Here is an 18,363-nt window from a genome sequence, read left to right on the forward strand (position 1 = left end):
CACAGGTGGCTCGTAGCATTTCGTCTGCTGGCTCATCAGGCGGCATCGAGACTGTGCGTTTTTGTGAACTGCTGACTATTTGCTGGGGTCAGTGGACTTTCAGGGAGTGTAATGCTTACATACTGAGTTGAGTATTTACCGTTACCTTTAATGACTGGGCTAGTTTGCTTAGAACTGTCTTCTGGTATTATTCTACTTGTGGGTTTGGCTTCTTTGCTGTTTGCAACTACAAAGGTTATAACGATTTCTCGAGATGTGACGTTAAAAAAAAGAAAGAAAGGTTGAACAGTAAAATGACCACAAATCCAGTGTCAAAATAAATTGTACTTCCTTTCATACTGCTCTTGGTAGGTGATGATAAAGTTTATTGCAATGTAAGGTCCTGTTTACACAAAACTGAAAACCTTTGTTGCATTTTGAGCATCTGTTTACATGACAACAGTGCTCAGAGCCACAGAAGCTTTCAAAAACGCTCAGATTCCATATAAACCGAGAAAATTGCAACTTCTCAGAAGCGCTGCTATTATGCATGTGCACGACGGCGGTAGTAAATAGTTCTTCTGCACATGTGCGAGTAAATGAACAATAACAATCATGGGGGCCTCCAGAGGGTCATGACTCCCAGTCCATATTCTCTTGGACCTGGTAGTTTAACAGTTGAGCGTCACAGCAATAGCAATCCAACTTTGTCGTCTGTCAATATGACCGTCTGTGTTCTTGCCAGCGTTAATGTTAATAGCGTATTGCTCTCTGCGAGTGTGCTTTGTTCCATTACATAAACAAACAACAGGACCAACTCGTGACCTCGCATGACAACTACATAGTTTTTGGCATCTCTGCTGTTTCTGTGTAAACAGACATTGTTTTCAAAATGTTGATGTGTAAACGTGAAACTTTGCTGAAATGAAATGGTTTTTACTTGAAATGTTATGTAAACTGGGCCCAAGGTCTCTGGGGGAGGTGACCACACTGTTTGTTATTGCCACATGAACACTGTAAACTCAGAAACATGACTATACGAAGTACTAATTCTGAAGTTTACCAGTAGAATAAGCGCAGCATAAAACTATACAACATTTCATATGATGGGATCAGACCACGCTCCCAGTGAAAGCTTTCTTTGAGTAATAGTCAAAGAAGAAGAAGAAAAAAAGCAAACAGCATCACTGACTTTTGACACACACTGAAAATCACAACGAAGCAGGATAGAGATTCAGAAAACAAGAAGAGAAATCCCTGATTAATCAAACGAAGAGGACAAAAAAACTACTTTATGAAGTGAACAGGGAATTACACAGTGAAAAACCTCTTATCACCCTAAGCGGTTCTTTTGAAAAGACTTTTTCCAACATTGAGCCCTGAGGGGATACTTGTTGTGAGCTCATCACCAACTGAAAAACTTGTTGAGACTTGACTCTGTCCTCGGGGGTTTTGAGGATCTCTGTTGGCTTCACATAGTTTGTGTAGCATAAGCATTGTGATTCTATAAGCGACAAGTTCATAAATCAGTCAGCTGCAGTATGCAGATAAACTCCTCACCTCCTGTGCGGCCAAGACCAACCTGCACTGCAGGGTGCAGGCTGCCCTCATTGTTGAGAAGGTGAGGCAGGTGGTGGTAGATATTTGGCACCTGGAGAGGTTTCCTGTTCGCCAGCTCCTTCAGTAGCTTCTGTGTCTCATCTGAAAGCACGAGCCAAGAAACAAATTAGGCATAGACCATATTTCAGTTTCGTTCAAAACATGAGAGGAAGGATAATTGTGGGGACATGGCCTAGTTGGTGAATTGCACACTACATAACCTTGTTTTAATTCCTTGCTGGGGGAGCTTTGATGGAAATCAGCCCCCCCCCTCTGTGGCCTAATTTCTTCTGCAAAAAGGTGGGAAATTATATGACTTTTAAAGCACTAGCTTCCAGCACGGAAGTGTATGACAATTTCGTAAAATGCAGGATTATTGGAAAATACATTTGGGATTATGATTCGATCCATTAAAAAGAAAATAGCTTAAACGCTCCATTTTACAGTTTGTAAACTACAATTTTGCATTTTTGTTGAATTTCCGTTCAGTGTGTGTAATGATTGTCTTATGATTTGTGTGCTTCAAAGTAACTAAAACAGTGAAAAGCTTTTGTGTCCTTTCACCTTTTTCTTTTTTTTTAAAGAGATAACCGAATTCCAGGAGAAGTACTTTTTAATAAATCATTTCTTTGAAGACATTCTATTAGAGAACTAAGCGTATGGGAGCAAATTGTACCTATGAAGAGACATTTTTGAGGGTTTTTTCTTAATTCACAGGTTAACTTTATATAAAACACTCATTTTTTTGGATGCCTTTAACCTAATACATTATCGTTAACCATTCATTTAAAATGAAACGTGAGGTACCATGAACCATCATCAGTCTAGACCAGCCCTCCAATGAAATTGATAATAAAAGTAATAATAGACTTTAACCTTCAAAACTACAAAGGCTACATTAATAACTTGGGTCTCCAAAGAAAACGGATAGATATGAAATTGCCACAGAAGTGTCAGAATCGAAACAATTGTTATTGCGTCAGAGTAAATTCATCTAGGACACAGTAGAAATCAAAAATTTTGTACCTACCAGGGGAAAAAAAAAAGAAGCTGTTTTTGTTTTGTTTTTTAAAGAAAACCACCTTTTCATTACATAGGAGACCAATTCATCAGGAAATTATTAAAGGGCTACCCGAAGAACACCTCCATGATAAAAGCATAAACTTAAAGAATGTCCAGTTGGCCTTTTTTTGTAGGTTAAGAAACATTTTGGCACATTTGTGCTGAAACTTTATATTTCACTTCTACATCCCTGCAGTTATTGATTTTCCAGAAATATATAAGTTTATACGAGCCTCAGAGTGTGGCGTTTTTTTATTACCTGCTCATAAAATTGCTTAGGTTTGAATTGTTTGCTTGGCAAAAGTTTTGCAAGCAACTTTTAACCGAGTGGTTCCTGTCAGCTTCGAAGCTTTTTTTATTACAGGGGTCATATTATTCAGCTTTTCATCACTTTCACATCAATCTTGTTGGTCCAAAATCATTGTATTCAAAGTTTATTGCCCCAAATCCAGATTTTCTTTGATTTTCCTCCATTTGTATGTTGGATCAGAGGAGCTACATTCAGAATTTGCTATGTCTGTGTGAGTTGGACTGGCTCCGCCCACACATGCTCATCTTGGGAAGAGGAGGAAGTACTTCCTCTCGTGGTGCCATGTGCCTGAGCAGAGCTGCCTAATTGTGGGAGGGTTAAAGGGAGGGCCTACCTTGATTGGAATTGGCTAAATCCCAGATAACACTATATATTAGGGATGCACCAATCCACGTTTTTTCACTTCCAATCCGATCCTGATACCTGAATTTGAATATCTGGCGATACCGATACTATTCTGATACCAGAGCTCTGTTTGCTTTAATATTATTATCAATATTGTTGAATGTGGAACAATGGAATGGATTTCCTGACTCATTATTCAGATCGGCCCCATACCTACTGTATAGGGTTAAATTTCTGATTGGCTCGTTGGAGCAACACACTTTTTAAAAACTGAAACAAGCCAGGAAGAGAGATGACAGACTGTCTTCACTTCTGGGACGTCAACAAGCTCCAACAATTTTTGTTTGCTTCAGTTTCATTATCTTTCCATTTATAATTGTGTTTCTATTCATTAGTGATAGCAAGTGGATGGTCGATTGACGCAACAGGCGATGCACAGATAAAAACAAACATTAAAAAAAAAAAACCTGGGATATCTGTTGTACACTCATGACTGAAGGAGACAAGACAAAGTGCCAACCATTTTCTTATCTAGTAGTGTGTGTCGGTTACCTGAGAAGTTAGAGAGGGCATCTTTGCTGTTGTTGGTTTCAGCGATGGCACGTCTGAACTGCTCCAGAATGTTGTTGAGCTCGGACGAGCGCTGCAGCGTCCTGTGCTCCGCCACACGAAGACGCTCTTTCAAAGCATGGAACTCCCGCTGGTATGCTATCAGCTTCTCTATGAAGGAGGAAAACAGATAGAATTAGGTGCGTTAGCAGGTGATGACTATCAATTGACAGTAATAGAAGAGATAACAGTTTGACACAAGGACCAATCAAAAGATTTGAGTCTTATCAAATGGTTTATGGATCCAAAGTAGGTAGTAGTTATTTACTGTATTTGACATACTCAAACCTGCTTCTTTTAACCTTTTTGGGGGACAAATGATCATATTTGTTTAATTTCTTCCAAGCTAAAACAGACAAGTAACAGAATCCAAGTCAGTATATTTCATAAAAAAAGCACCATATCATTAAGAATGTTTACTCTAACGAATGTCACACCAGTATGTTTCATACTATTTGGAAATCTGTAAACATTTGAAAATTTACTAATTTAGTAATCTGTGCAAATTTCATTGGATATAAATATCATCCAGTGTTGTTTATATGCATCATTTTAACATTGTCTATCTCCTAATACATCTTTTTTTCAGTGTTATGAATTTTAAGTAGTGTGGAAGGATTAAAGAACTACAGCATATATATATATATATATATATATATATATATATATATATATATAATTGGCTATACTACACATTCCTAAATCATATCATATATTCATGTGGCAAGGACATCCAGAGTTACATAAAAGAAAGCCCATTACATGACTGACAGACTATTGATAGGGTGAGGTTCAAATCATTTAATTAATCAGTGCTGTGTCAATGGTATGATGTTAACCAAGGAACCTGATTTAGTAGACGTCCAGGTTTGCTTCTGCATTAAACATTAAACTAAACAGAGACCACTGACCTGTCAACAGTATATATTCTAATTGACAAGAAATTCCTTGATTGATTGCTGATTTTAACACCAAAACAGCACGCATGACACGTCACATTCACACGTTACAGAAAGCAAAATGTCCTTTACACAATAACTAAACACCGAGTTATACATATGGTGTGCATCTCTTCTGTGTTTTGGAAGGCACTCACATTTGATCATTCCTGAACTGGTTTACTGAAGCAGTTTAACTCTGCACAGGAATGGTAGCTAGAAGAAAGGGAAGAAAGGCAGCTACTGTTTCACTTTTCCCTGCACAGGGAGTTAAAACTCCGGTTACAAATTGGCTCTTTCAGTCCCTGAAGTAACTCAGCTCAGTATAACACAACACTCATGTTCAGTACCTCATTGGGTACACAGTACCATGCATTGGTGGAAATTAGCCCTTTTACCACGAAATCCACAGAAAGTCAATGTAACACTTAAAGCATGGACTTGGCTTGATTTTACCCCAGATGCCCTTCTTACCCAGTTACCCTCCAAATCAAAGTTAAAGCTTGGCCCAATGAACCGCCATGTAATTGAGTGTGAAGAACAAAGGGAAACTGTGTCTTCACTACTTGACATGAGAAGTTGAGTGGTTGGCGTAAGAGTTACAAAGCAGAGGTTGTGGAAAATAGATCAACTGTGGTCTTCTTGTCAGAGATCTCAGACAAAGGAAATAGATTTTGTACAACACTGAGGCAGCCTCGCTTCAGTTCACTTCATAAAGGGTTGCTCTATGTATGAAGCATTTTGAAGTACATAACATGTAGCTCGGCTCTTTCGATTTACACCAAGAAAACTAAACAGGTTTGTGCATTTCAGCTTGTGTACACTTCATGTCAGAACTGCAACTTTAGAAGACAGGCCAAGCGTGTGTAACAAGAAGTCATAGAGACTTGGCAGGGCTTGACATCAAGGATTTTGAGCACTTTCTACTTGCCCGGACAAATTTTTACTTGCCCGAAGTTTAATGGACATTTTCTAAGCTTGGTAATGTATGAATTTGACCAATAAATACATTGTAATATGTTTCTGTAATTGTTTTTTGAATAAACTTGAGGTATATTTGACTTCAATAAAAAATGACTAGACAAACATAATTCCACAAATTATTTTTACAATTGACACGTCTTTCCATGAGAGTATCCATGCAGATTCTGACATTGTACTGAAACATTTAGCCTATCAGAGTTCATTTATATATTTAATTTATAAACACATTAACAGAGCAATTTCAATTACCTTAAAATAATTTAATAGTAATTATTCAGTGACAAGAGTACACCAACAAAATTTTTGTTCCATTTGGACAATATGGGGGTCTACGTGACATCATCATCTCATAATAAACTAGTTATATCTTTAAAAACTCAGAATCACTTCATTAATTCCTAGCAACGCAGCACAAACAGCAGTGTTTCCAGCTCGAACACAACACAAATGATTGGGACTATTTTCAAGGAGTTTTGCGTGGAGTAGGACGCAGCTTTACGGAGGTGTGAATCGACTGCTAAAGCACAGGAGCGAGCTGATCATTGGTTTGATGCCGCGGTCAGAGCCGTTCTTCTCGGCGAGCTGGCGTTTTAAAACGGTGATGTCTGTTGACAAAGCGACCCCCTCGCTGTACAACTGCTTTGCAAACATCCACGTTGCTGTGTTGCTTTGTGGTGTTTTGAGCGTAAAATACGTCCAAACAGCGACATGTTGTCATGAAAAGTTTGCTAGCCATAGTGCTACTTCCCGAGCCTGCTCGCTGGCTGCAAAACGTGGAAAGGATATTACTCCATGTCTCATTGAGGCCCGCCTTCCTTCAGGAAATCCAGTCCCTACACTTGTGTAGTCATTTCAGCAACAGTGAAGCACAGAAGAGGCTTCATGGATCAAAAATCTCTACAGGTTGGATCGGAAATTTTGTTGAAATCGGGACCCGATCCTGGATCGGATCGGCTCCATCCCTAAAAACCACTAGCCCTTTCGGGCAAGGTGGGCAGATGATTCACTTGTCCGAGCAAAGCTTTTATTAGCCCCGGACATTCGGACAGTCCTTAATGTCGAGCCTTGCTTGGACCGTTTCTGTGACACCATGCCGCATCATTCACGCTCCATCATCACCCACAAAGAATAAAGTGAGTCGGCAGATTATGTTTTAACCAAAACAAACAAGATTAAGAACAAGAACCTTTGACTTATTAGATCAGTGCCTTAAAAAGCACTTTGGAATTATTTATATCAAGATTGTTAGTGTTATTTATGGAGATCGTTAGAAAGGAAGTTCATGGTTTTCTTAGTGCCACTATTTGCATGTCGGGCTTGACTTAGTTACAAAATGTATGAGGTTGGAGGGAGACTTCAAAGTATATCTAAAGCAAGTGTGTGCGGGGGGGGGGGGGGGGGGGGGGGGGGTAAAGCTATGGGTTAGGCCAGTCTCTGATCTTTCTCTTCTGCCAGATTTATTGTGCCCCTTCACAGAGCCCTTCACCAAAAAAAGAAAAAAAGGAAGAAAGAAAAAAAAACCTGACTCCCTTTATCTTTCCCGTTTCCATCACTGTCTCTGACTGAGCTATTGTCCATCCACTCTGCCTCGGCTCATTTCTTGCACAGAACCATGTTGTTCTTCCTCAGTGTTGATCTCTAAGACACACAGACAGATGCTGTCATTTGGCCCAGACCTCTGTGAAAAGGGCAGCTTCAAACCAACTCAAGACTTTCATCTTCACATTGCTCCTTTGATTGTCGAGACACAGATGAAACCACACCTGTAATCCCACAGAGTGGAGAAAGCAGAAGCACAAAGCATTACAGGAGCAGAAACAACACGTAGACGACCTTCATGTTGAACTATATGTATTGCATGAGCCGATCGATTACATGCTGAAAAGTATGTGTTTTGAATATGTAACCTTTCCGGGACGATTATTGAAAGTCACAGCCTAAGCAGCGATATGCTGTACAAGGTTTCCACACATTTTCGAGATACTCTTGTTATTGTGAAGCCTTGATTTCACAAAGATTATAACAGTATTTACTGTTCTGCGGTCTTTGGATGACAAGAGTGGATGCACAAGATGCATTAAATAATTAGATCTACCTGGGGTCTGGTGTGTATCCATAAAATCTCATTATTCTTCTCTGCTCTCAAAACATGGACAGTGGGGGGAAGGGCTAAGCAGCCATGCCCCGCCTCAGAGCTTCACAACGTCTTTCTGTTTGTTATCCAACCTTCCTCAGCATTTCAGATCATTTTCCCATTTAAATAGCCTTAGTGTCCTTGATATGTGCAACAATATACACCATTTGCATTTTCAGGCCAACACACTGGTTTCAATGGAGCGTCTTTGTCTTGGTTTGTAATCAAATGCATATAGTATAATGTATTCAATGATCTATGCAAAAGAAATAAGGGAGTGTGTGCTTCAGTCTTGAAACTTAACTTATTTGTCACGAACCAATTGGACTAAAGTACATACTTCTGGCAAATAGATATATATCAATTTGTGAATGTTAACTCAAACCGACTAACAAAAGGTGAAGTGAAGGCTGCTTATTGGAAACCAAGACATGGAATGTAAAGTACATGGCAGCGATGTTGTATCATGGGTCCTCCATCACTGCAAGACTCCATATGGATGATGATCATGAAATCCTGAAAAATACTTTCAAACTAATGCAACATGTATAAAGGATTTTCTCAACTGACTCCGAGCTGAATCTTTAAAGTTCATCCAGTAGTTTAAGCATGTTAAGGCTGAATAATAAAGACACATTTCTGCTTCATTGGGAGTTCAAAACCTGGAGGCCAAGATGATCTCCTCTGTCTTATTTCCATTTAATGGATAATTTGATTACATGGATAATCTGAATACGACATCAGGTAATATGCATCGCTGAATATGTATGAGGGGCAGGACGAATTACATGAAGATCAGAGTTTTCTTCACAACCAGGTGATTAGAAGCTTTATTCGTCAATCCATCAGCTCATCAAAAGCCTTCGGTGATCTCGTCCTTGACCTCGCTCTCTTTTGCTGGTGCTGCTGACTGCCAGTTTATGAGTGCTGATCAATGACAAGTGCAGTTTATGTCTGCGTGAGACACTCGTCATATACTGTCTACAATATTGTTTGTCCTTGTTAATGCCCACGTGTCTTTTACTTCTTCAAAAACAACCGGTCACTGAAACAAACAATCACAAATCAACTCAAGAAGACCATACATACAGTAGTATTTGCTGGGAAGCCCTAATGAATTAATACTTTCAGGAGCTCTATTATGGAAAAGTAGTGATTCATTCTGCTGAAACTACAAGCTCAGCTAAATTGTACTAGAGATAGAGATGATTTGCACCAGCTGTTGAGAGGAAATTGCATTTAAAGGGTCATTTAACACAATTACACACACTCACACAGGCACATTTACTGTAACCATGTATTTGGTTTTATCTATTCAACTGTATGAATGGCACTCTTTGGCACAGCTGTTTTCCAAACACTGAAGAAGAACAAAAAAAAAAAAAAGGTATACTCTGTCAAAAGAGCAGCATGTGTTAGTGAAACTGCAAACTTTCTGCACTGGAAAAAAAGCGAGAGGCGTTGTGAATGTTGTTTCATCATTACTGTTAATAACGGCTCTTAACCTGCTTTAAAAAAACAGTCCGGTCACAAGTAAGGACTAAACACATTTGCCTTTTTTTTTTGGGGGGGGGGGGGGTTACATTTTACAATACTAGGAGCAAACTAAGCGGTCCTTGAACTTGTTTGGGCAGCCGAAAAGAATCTGTCCACATTCATTATGCATGTGAAAAGATCGTCAAGTGGGGCACCTGCCAGCCATGTGGTTCTACACTGCAGCTGCTATGTACAACACAAAGCCATTCATGAGATTTATCTCTTCATTATACAGGGAAACATGATGTTTAGTTAGTAAAAAATGTATCTAAATTAACACAACTTAAAAGGACTCTTTAAAAACACATTCATATGAAGGAGAAGCATTCCTACATTTTATTTAATGGGGGATATAATCAAAATATTGATTTTGTAGAGATAAAAGTTAACATATATTGTAGTTGGACAGCTCCACTAGCTATACATCCTGTGAAACTTTGCTTAACACAGAAAAATCAAGCACGCTCACACACACAAATACTGTTGCACACTCACAGAGTAGCATTGATTTTCTGTGGTATTTTCCTGACAAGAAGTGCAAGTTGATCCATGAGTAGGCAAGTGATATTCCCACAACGGTTTCCCACAGTTTTTCAGACGGAGAAAAAGCACACCTTATCCTATTCTGTCCTTTTTTTATATATACTTTTCACTTCACTTAAAGGGGACATATCATGCTAAATCCACTTTTTTAGCCCTTAAATGCATTTTGTTGTATATTTAGAGTGTTTAGAAGTACAGAAAAGTTCAAAGTAGTCTCTTCAGGTGCTCCGTTGATATCTTTATATTCTGTTTTGGTCATATTTTGCGATCGGTTTCGATTTTTCTATTCTCTATTACGTTTTTTGAACAATGACGTCAGAGTATTCGCAGCGGAACTGCCAAATTAGGACATCGACACTTCGAGCAATCCGCCATTTTTGTTTCTCGCTGCGATTTTGTAGTCCAACCGAAATTACGAGAGGATAAGTCGAAATGTTCGGTTGTTGGATGTAGTAACCCACAAGCTTCGTTACACCGTCTCCCAGCATCAGAACCTTTTCGAAGTGCCTGGTTAAGTTTTATTTTTCACAGAAATGTACCCACATCTGTGGGTAAGGTCATTTTTGTGTACGCGAATCACTTCAAGAATGACTGCTTCAGCAACCTCCGCCAGTATAAAGAAGGATTTGCCGAAAGACTTGGTCTGATTGAGCGGTCAGTTCCTTCTATCTATGGAGACGACGAACAGAGCACTTCGGTAAGCTGTATATAACGCTAAAAAGTGTGATGATAAGACGTCCCTGTCATTGTTTTGTTAGCATTAGCAGTTGCACCGTCTTCATATGTTAGCGCTGTGTGCTCGTTTTAGATTATAATGTAACTTCTGTGTTAAATAGTCGTTGTAATACAGGCAGTATTGTAGTAGTGGGCATGGATGGAGAAGTTAGTGTAAATATAGTAACACACCATTGCGTTACATCCATATAAAGACGTTGTTCTGCAGGTGCATCATCGTCATTTTCATCTCGCTCCGCCGGGTCCGACTCTGGCTCCAACATGTATGGCTGGATGGACAAATCTTCCGTTGTTGACATTTTGTAAATAATGTGTGAATATAAAGTTTCTGCGCCGCTAGATAATTGTATCTGTTCTATCAAACTACAAAGATGGCAGAACAGGGTGAAGTTGAACCGAGTGTCACCTCTGCAACCTGGAGAGGAGGCGGGGTATGAAGTGTCTCATTTGCATTTGAAGAGACCCCCCTAAAACGAGTTGCTCTCAGAAGCACATCAGAAAAGGGGTTGAAAAGGGGCCTGTGGAGCTCTAATAATGAGGAATTCAGACCCAAGCATTGCAGTTCCGCTTTATATAGACCACAACTGTATGATTTATATGTAAAAAGGAAGGATTTAAAAGCATGATATGTCTCCTTTAAGAAAGGTTATGGGGTCAAACAGAGAAGTAGTAACTAGAAGAGAAAAAAAAAAGCCCATTTGACAATTTTTTAACTGAGATACTTCGTTCACCATGGACTTATTGTTTTACAGACTTCCGCCCACCATCCTTCTTCTGCTGTGCTGTCGTGATAAGCTCTGGCTTTGTGGTTGAGAATGCTGTGTGACAGCGTTGAGGTGAAAGCCTAGCCACTGCTACGCTCACCCCCTCTACTCTTACTTCACTTGGCTGCTGAAAGGCAATGATCAGGCTCAGTTTTGGGAGAGTCAAAGATATCCCCACTGAATTCACAATTTGAAGCAGTGGAAATCAGAGTTTTGAAAATCTATTTTCATATTTGTCGATTTTAAGCCGGACAAAAAACAAGCCATAAAAAATACTGATTCGGCTTTCTCAAAGCCGAATCAGTATTTTTTATTCAACTGTTTTTCTAGTCTGTATGTATGAAAGTAAACATGAAATCTTTGCTTTCAGTACTGGACAAATTGCAATCACACAGAACAAATAAAAAGTCTGCAGTAATTGTATTTGTTTAGACATTTGATTTCTATCTGCTGACAATAAGGCACTTGACGCTGGGGTTAGACTATAAATGGGACAAAGCAAAAACAGGGAAGGTTTTTTGACTCCCTCAAACATTTAGCAGTTGTAAAAATGTGTCAAATAAACAAAAAACACAATCCTTCTAAAGCTGGCAGTCTCTTCATAAGATTTCCAACTCACTATTGTTGAGGGCTAACAGTATGCAAAGGCCACAATTATTTATATCCTGCGAGTTAGCTGGAGTAAATCGAGAAACCATCAAGTTCATCTATGGTTCAGCACATACCCGACAATGCTAACATACATTCAGGCAACAGTACTAACTCAACATCATCTTTTTGCCCAGATGCTGAACAGAAATCGAGTGTGTATTAATGAATGGAGGGCAGTATGGGACAGATGAGAAGCACGAGGAGGGGAACAACAATGATCATTCACTTATTAACAGCAGCAGGCATCCTGAAACAGAGTGAGGACTGTCTGTCATAAAGTCAGGTGGACATGTGTGAGTGTGTGCAGAGTACAAAATGTATCACACTCTTTCATTGCGTTGTCAGCATTCTCATCTTCTCTCTCCTTTATACAGCCCACCTCAGGCTCTTCTCATCCTGGCTCTTTTAAGATTTGGCCTTTCCACTCTTTTTCCTTCCAGGCCACTTAGGATTTGTCTGGCAGACTGCCCTACCTTACAGTGCACACACACACACAGAAATCACATTGTGCAAGCCATATCCTCCACATAGCTACCAACCTTACAGTACCATCCTGCTCGTTTACCTTCTTTCTTGCAATATTGCCTGCTATTTTTGGCCCATTGTTTTGGATGATGTGACGATGGAGGAAAACTCTGCCCTGAACCTCAGAGGAAGGGAAAAGTATGGGCTTGAGGAAGGCAAGGCGGAAGTCACTTTTGCAAAGAGGAAGACTATTTCGCGCTCTGTAATTGTTAACTGAGCAAATCTGCCGGGACCATACGCCCCCTACAAGCTGTCTCAGTCATAGGATGGAGATCACACAGGAAGCCGTTTTTTATGGTGGTCACAGAAATAATTGCACTGAGCAATCAGCGTAACTTAAATGAAAAACAGCAACCGGGCGACTTCACTGAAACCTTCAAATCAACTTTGTTTACTCTAGTGAATTAAAAACAAAAGTATTAACCACATAACCGTTAATTCATTGTTCAGCCTATGAGGCATACTCGGCCACTGTGAGTTACACAAGTTGCCATTCATTCACATCAAAAATGCTGCATCCTGTGCCTTCTATGGAAGAAACTGAGCACAGTACATCATGTTCAAAATGAAAAGACACATTAGATACTCATATCTATTCTTAACAGCAAAGCTATCTGGTCAGTATCATACACCCAACTACTGGAACCAACTACAGACTGTTCTTTTTCTGTGGGAGCTAAATTTAACTTAACTTATTAGATTATCTAAATATGTGTGTGACTCGATCGGAGTGTGAAACCATCGCATGTTGATTTGGCATTGCTTGTATGTGGATTACTTTAAAGTACCTCTTGTAAAAACAAACTTTGCTCATAAAATAACTTCCTGAAAATAGATGCCAAGTCATTGCCAATGTTTGCAGAGAGACAAAAGTAGCATGTGGGGCTGTAATGTGACGGGAGTGTGTCACCATCTAAATCACAAGGCTGATGAAAAACGAGCTGCTTTGTCATCGAGAGATGATACATATGCGTAAATCATAAATTGAATGTTACCAAGTTGGTTTCTGTGAGACACAGGAGTCTCCCTCATCAGTTTTAATTATGCTCAATTTCTTTTCACTCGCTGCACTGTTATCATCATTCAACATGAATGGGTGTAACATTCTACCACCATTAACTGTCAACAATCCATCTGATTACTAAATGTATTCACTCACAATACATTTAAAAACATGGTGACCTGTTTCCAGAACATCCAACACCCATATATTCCATTCCTACATCAATCTTCCTCATCTCTGGCCCAAAACATTATATTTAATATTTATTCTGCTAGTTGAGATTGTTATGGTGTACTTGAGCTATAACCAGAGATACCAAACAGCGATCTCTCACTGGGGGACAGGGGAGACTCTGACAGAGAAGTACACATTCTGGAGAGTCATTCAACATGGAGTGTTTGGACAGCTGACTGGCACGACTCTCAATCACAGCAGTCAAGTGACCAGGAACAAGACAGGCTGCCAGACGAAGGGGTTAGGCAAAGAAAACACACACAAAAAAATAAATCTATACTTTGCCTAATATTTCCACTCCAGTAACTCCTGCCTCCAAACAAAACTACTACATTTGCCTTGAAGCAGTCGTAATTAAATCATGCAAACCAGCAATGGGCCTAAATACAAATATGCTTCCTGCATGCAACTATGAGAGAGATTTACATTTTCAAAATGACTCAACACCGGAGGCCAAGTACACTCTAAACACCCACGCTGGGCAGAGTCTAGAGGAGAAGCCATCTATAGCCACAGGGAGAGAAGATATTAGACATAAAAGAGGCTCATAACTTGTTTAAAAAATTTTTTTTAAATGAAAAGGGGTTGTGTTAAACAAGACAAAGAGAAAGAGAGCTGATGCATCCCAAAGCTAAGTATTGGTTGTAGTATTGCTTATGCAGGACATATACCTGATGGTGGATGATGATTTGCTTTGATTGTGGTTGATCTTCATATTAGCAGGTACTGTTCAAATCAATTTTGTTCATACAACCAAAACTACAGTCTGAGGCTGGAATTGTCAAAAAACAAGTGTCTGCTGACTGACAGTCAACCGATGAAGATCACCAGCTCATAACACTTTAAAGACACAAAATCACCACTTCAGAAAGAATGTAGGTCAACAAAATGCATTTATCCTTTTGAGTCACGATATGAGACTACATGCAAGTGCACTTCTCTTATTTCAGCTTTTGGTGCTAAATCAGTCTCAAACAAAAACAGCGCCGTATATGGGTTTTTTGTTCATATATATTTTTTAATGCTCTAATTTGTTTCTACAACACCAAAGACAGCGCGTAGGTATGGCTCATACACTTGTCTACCCTCAGAACATGAACATTTATCACTTATTAAAACCCAAACTGGCATAAAGCAACCAGGCCATTTTCAAATTTCAATGCTGTACAAAAAAATATCAATTCAACTCAAAATAAACTTGCATTGGATGGTATAAACTTTTGCTTGATGATATTTAAAAATGTGAAACATCCTTGTTGATCTTTCACCTGACAGATAACATCATTTCTTTTGGCATAATCAAATAAAAACTGCATCTCTGAAAGCTTTTTCCCAATATTTCTAATTTCTCACTGTGCTGTCCCTCCCCCCTTCCCTCATCTTTGTTATTGCCACATATTTTGCAATGTAGGTCCCACCTGTGAATAAGTAGAATGAGGTGACACGGTGGTATGGGACTGTATCAGGTCACTGGCATGTGAATGACCTCAGAAGCATGCGCGCACATCTACACGCACGTGACAAACAAAACAGGCGGCAGCTCATAGAAAAAAGGGCGCCGGACCACCGTGAGAAATCAAAGGCTCCACGGGGAGGCTGTGAGTCACAGTGTACCATCACACACCAAATTCTCAGTCATGAAATAGCAGGATTCGTCATAAGTATATCACTGATAGATACTCAATATTGATGTTCTGAGTCAGTGATCAATGTGATGTGATAACAGCTATTGCACATGATAGCCATTTTTTTGGTGCACAAATATTCTTAGAGAATTGTATTTGCTAAAGATTTCAGAACAAAAACATCATCAATATCCAAGGCAAAAGTTAAAGGCGCATGTTACCTATTGGACGTTCACCAAAGAAGGTGTCATTGCATTTAAAAACATGCACAAAAAAAGATAGAAATATCAATACATTTAACTTTATGAGTAACTATTAAGTACAAATTAAGGAGCAGCAGTTTCCTACTTATGAAGAGACAAAATTCCCCCATTATGGGCCTTGTGTCTTTAAGTAATAGTGAGGTGGATTTTAATAGAACAGTCTGCCCAATACCCTTGATCCTACAACAAAAACACAGCAGTGTATCAACAGGTACAGCTGACAAAGCTGAAGGCATATTCTCTTGACCATTGCTTATCATGCACTTTCATGTCGCCAATAGGCCGGTTCATGGCTCATTTTAATGGTGCCACTCATTGGACGCAGTTTAGAGGAAAATATTTCATCAAGTTGATAAGCTGCGAAGTAATCACAACATGAAGCCTTGGTTTGGAATTTATCTAAAGGCTGCAATTATTTACACTCTGCTGATAAGCTCCGGCACATAACCCTCCCAGAGTAGATTGGGTTAGCCCTGGCAAGTGTGTGCTGCCTCAGTAACAGCTAAAACACACGCACACACTTGTGCAATGAGTCCGAGCACAGATGTCTGAGAAGACATGGAAAAATTACAGCTAATGCTTCGATGACAGACAAAGATGCTGCTACAGAAAGCCTGTAATTACTCAGAAGTGATGCAAACTGTGCAGCTTATAATGGACTGGGACAGACTAGTTTATCCCTCACCGAGGCTGGATACAAACACAGCAAAGTAGGGATGATCAGTAAACAGGCAAATGATGAGGGAGAGACTTTGTTAAAGGTCATAGAAGTAGTACATCTTTCCAGTTTGTGACAAACAGAACAAAATAAGTCGTGGGAAGTTGCACACTGCAAGTGAATGCGGATCCAGTGAGAGATGATCAGCTGGTCCGGGGTGAACAGCAGCACCTGCTCTACATGCGGATGTTTGATATCTGCCAGTTTAAACAGGGCCTTTAGTTGGAGGGTGAAAAAACAACAACAACACTATTCTAAAAGAGAAAAATACACAATCACGGCTTGGATGTGGCAGCACTGTTGAGCCTACCTTTGCCGTTCTGCCATGCCGTGTACCAGGAGAGGCTGAGGAAAGACGTGAAGAAGATGATCGCAGTGGCCACAGTTCCATTTCTGAGCCTCATCTCATTTCAGCAGATGCCTCTTTCCTCGGCTGAGTGTCGGGGACCCCGGAGCGGCCGTTGCCTCCCTCCCTCCCGGTCTCTAGTTCTTCCTCCCCCGGCTGCCTTCAGGATGTTGAGACGGGCGTGGGCGCAGCGGGCATACGGGCGCGTCAAGCGGTCGAAAACGCTCCAGTTCACGGGGCCGTGAGCGCGGACCTCTGCGCCGGGAGGAGGCGGTGGAGGAAGTGGAGGAAGAGGAGGAGGAGGAGGAGGAGGAGGAGAGGGGTGCTCCCGATGAGCTCTCAGCCTCGGTGCGTCTTTTTTGCTCGTCGCTGCTCCGGAGGTTGTAACGCGCTTCCTTCTCACACCGTCTCGATCAGTCACTGTAAAGGCAGCTGCTTTTCCACGGAGGGGCCGGTTACATGGCGCGCGGACGTTAGCTGCCGTCTCGAGCCATGGTAATTAGACCGTCCAGCCGTTAGCTACAAGTTCCAAGTGGAAGGCATTTCGAGTGTGTGACGGCAGATCCTCCCGGGATAGGCTGCTGGCTCTCTGACGGCGTCCAAACGGCTACGCCTCAAACGCGCGAAGATTCCGCCTTTAAACGGCGAAGAAGAACGGAGTGAGAGGAGGGCAGAAATACCGGAGTTAGCTGTTTCAGCTAATCAACTTTCACGCGCCGGGTTAGCCTCCGTGTCACTGCGACACCGTTAGTGACGGCGAGTTAGCAACGAGCTAACATTACACTGAAACTCCACTGTAAGCTGTCGGGAGTCCCAACCTCCAGTCACCCGGACAAGCCGGGGGCTATTTTTCTCCTAAGCGTCCCAGCGCCGCTTCTGCCACGGATAAACAGACACCCCGGCTCGAATTAACCCTCCGTGTTACTCTTTCCAAACATGGGGTCTCGCTAATCGTTGCGCTTTTGTTAAAGTGACCAGCTCCGTCCACCTGTCAGCTCAGCTAAGTACAGCCACACGACCCATCCGCCCCAAACCTTCACAATAAAGCAGGCAGGCATGACACGGTGCAGCAGTGGTTAGTGCTCGCACCTCACAGTCAGCCTCCATCCATGGCATAGACATATATAAGCTCTAGATCAGTGGTTCTCAAACTTTTTACACCAAGTACCAACCCAGAAAATATTTGGCTCTCCAAGTACCCCCTAGAATGACCAACACTATACAGTAGCCTAGTAAGCCCAGGCATTCATCAAAAACAAGGCAGAGGTTTTAATCCTAAAGAAGAATATTTAATATTGTCAGCCATTGTAACATTTTACACAGTTAGATTAGTAACACTACGCTTAAATTTAGGAAAATAAAAGACTGTACTTAAATAATGATTAAATTAAAATAGATTGCACAGAAAAGTTAAATAAACATTGTACTTAAATAAATGAAAAACAACGAACAAAAAACAG

General features: G+C 40.6%; 1 protein-coding gene across 1 annotated transcript in view; it reads right to left on the bottom strand.

Moving 5' to 3' along the window:
- mgat4a (alpha-1,3-mannosyl-glycoprotein 4-beta-N-acetylglucosaminyltransferase A) overlaps positions 1–17,051 on the bottom strand; it is a 35,586-nt gene extending 18,535 nt beyond the window's left edge. The window contains exons 1-3 of the mRNA XM_080478990.1: positions 16,868–17,051; positions 3,848–4,015; positions 1,540–1,680 (exon numbers count right to left, since the gene is read on the bottom strand). Of these exons, the coding sequence (XP_080335116.1) occupies positions 1,540–1,680; positions 3,848–4,015; positions 16,868–16,961 (403 nt within the window). The 5' untranslated portion in view covers positions 16,962–17,051. The remainder of the gene's footprint in view (positions 1–1,539; positions 1,681–3,847; positions 4,016–16,867) is intronic.
- Positions 17,052–18,363: the final 1,312 nt, after the last annotated feature.

This window comes from Lipophrys pholis, assembly GCF_963383615.2.
Source record: "Lipophrys pholis genome assembly, chromosome: 13".
Taxonomy (NCBI): domain Eukaryota; kingdom Metazoa; phylum Chordata; class Actinopteri; order Blenniiformes; family Blenniidae; genus Lipophrys; species Lipophrys pholis.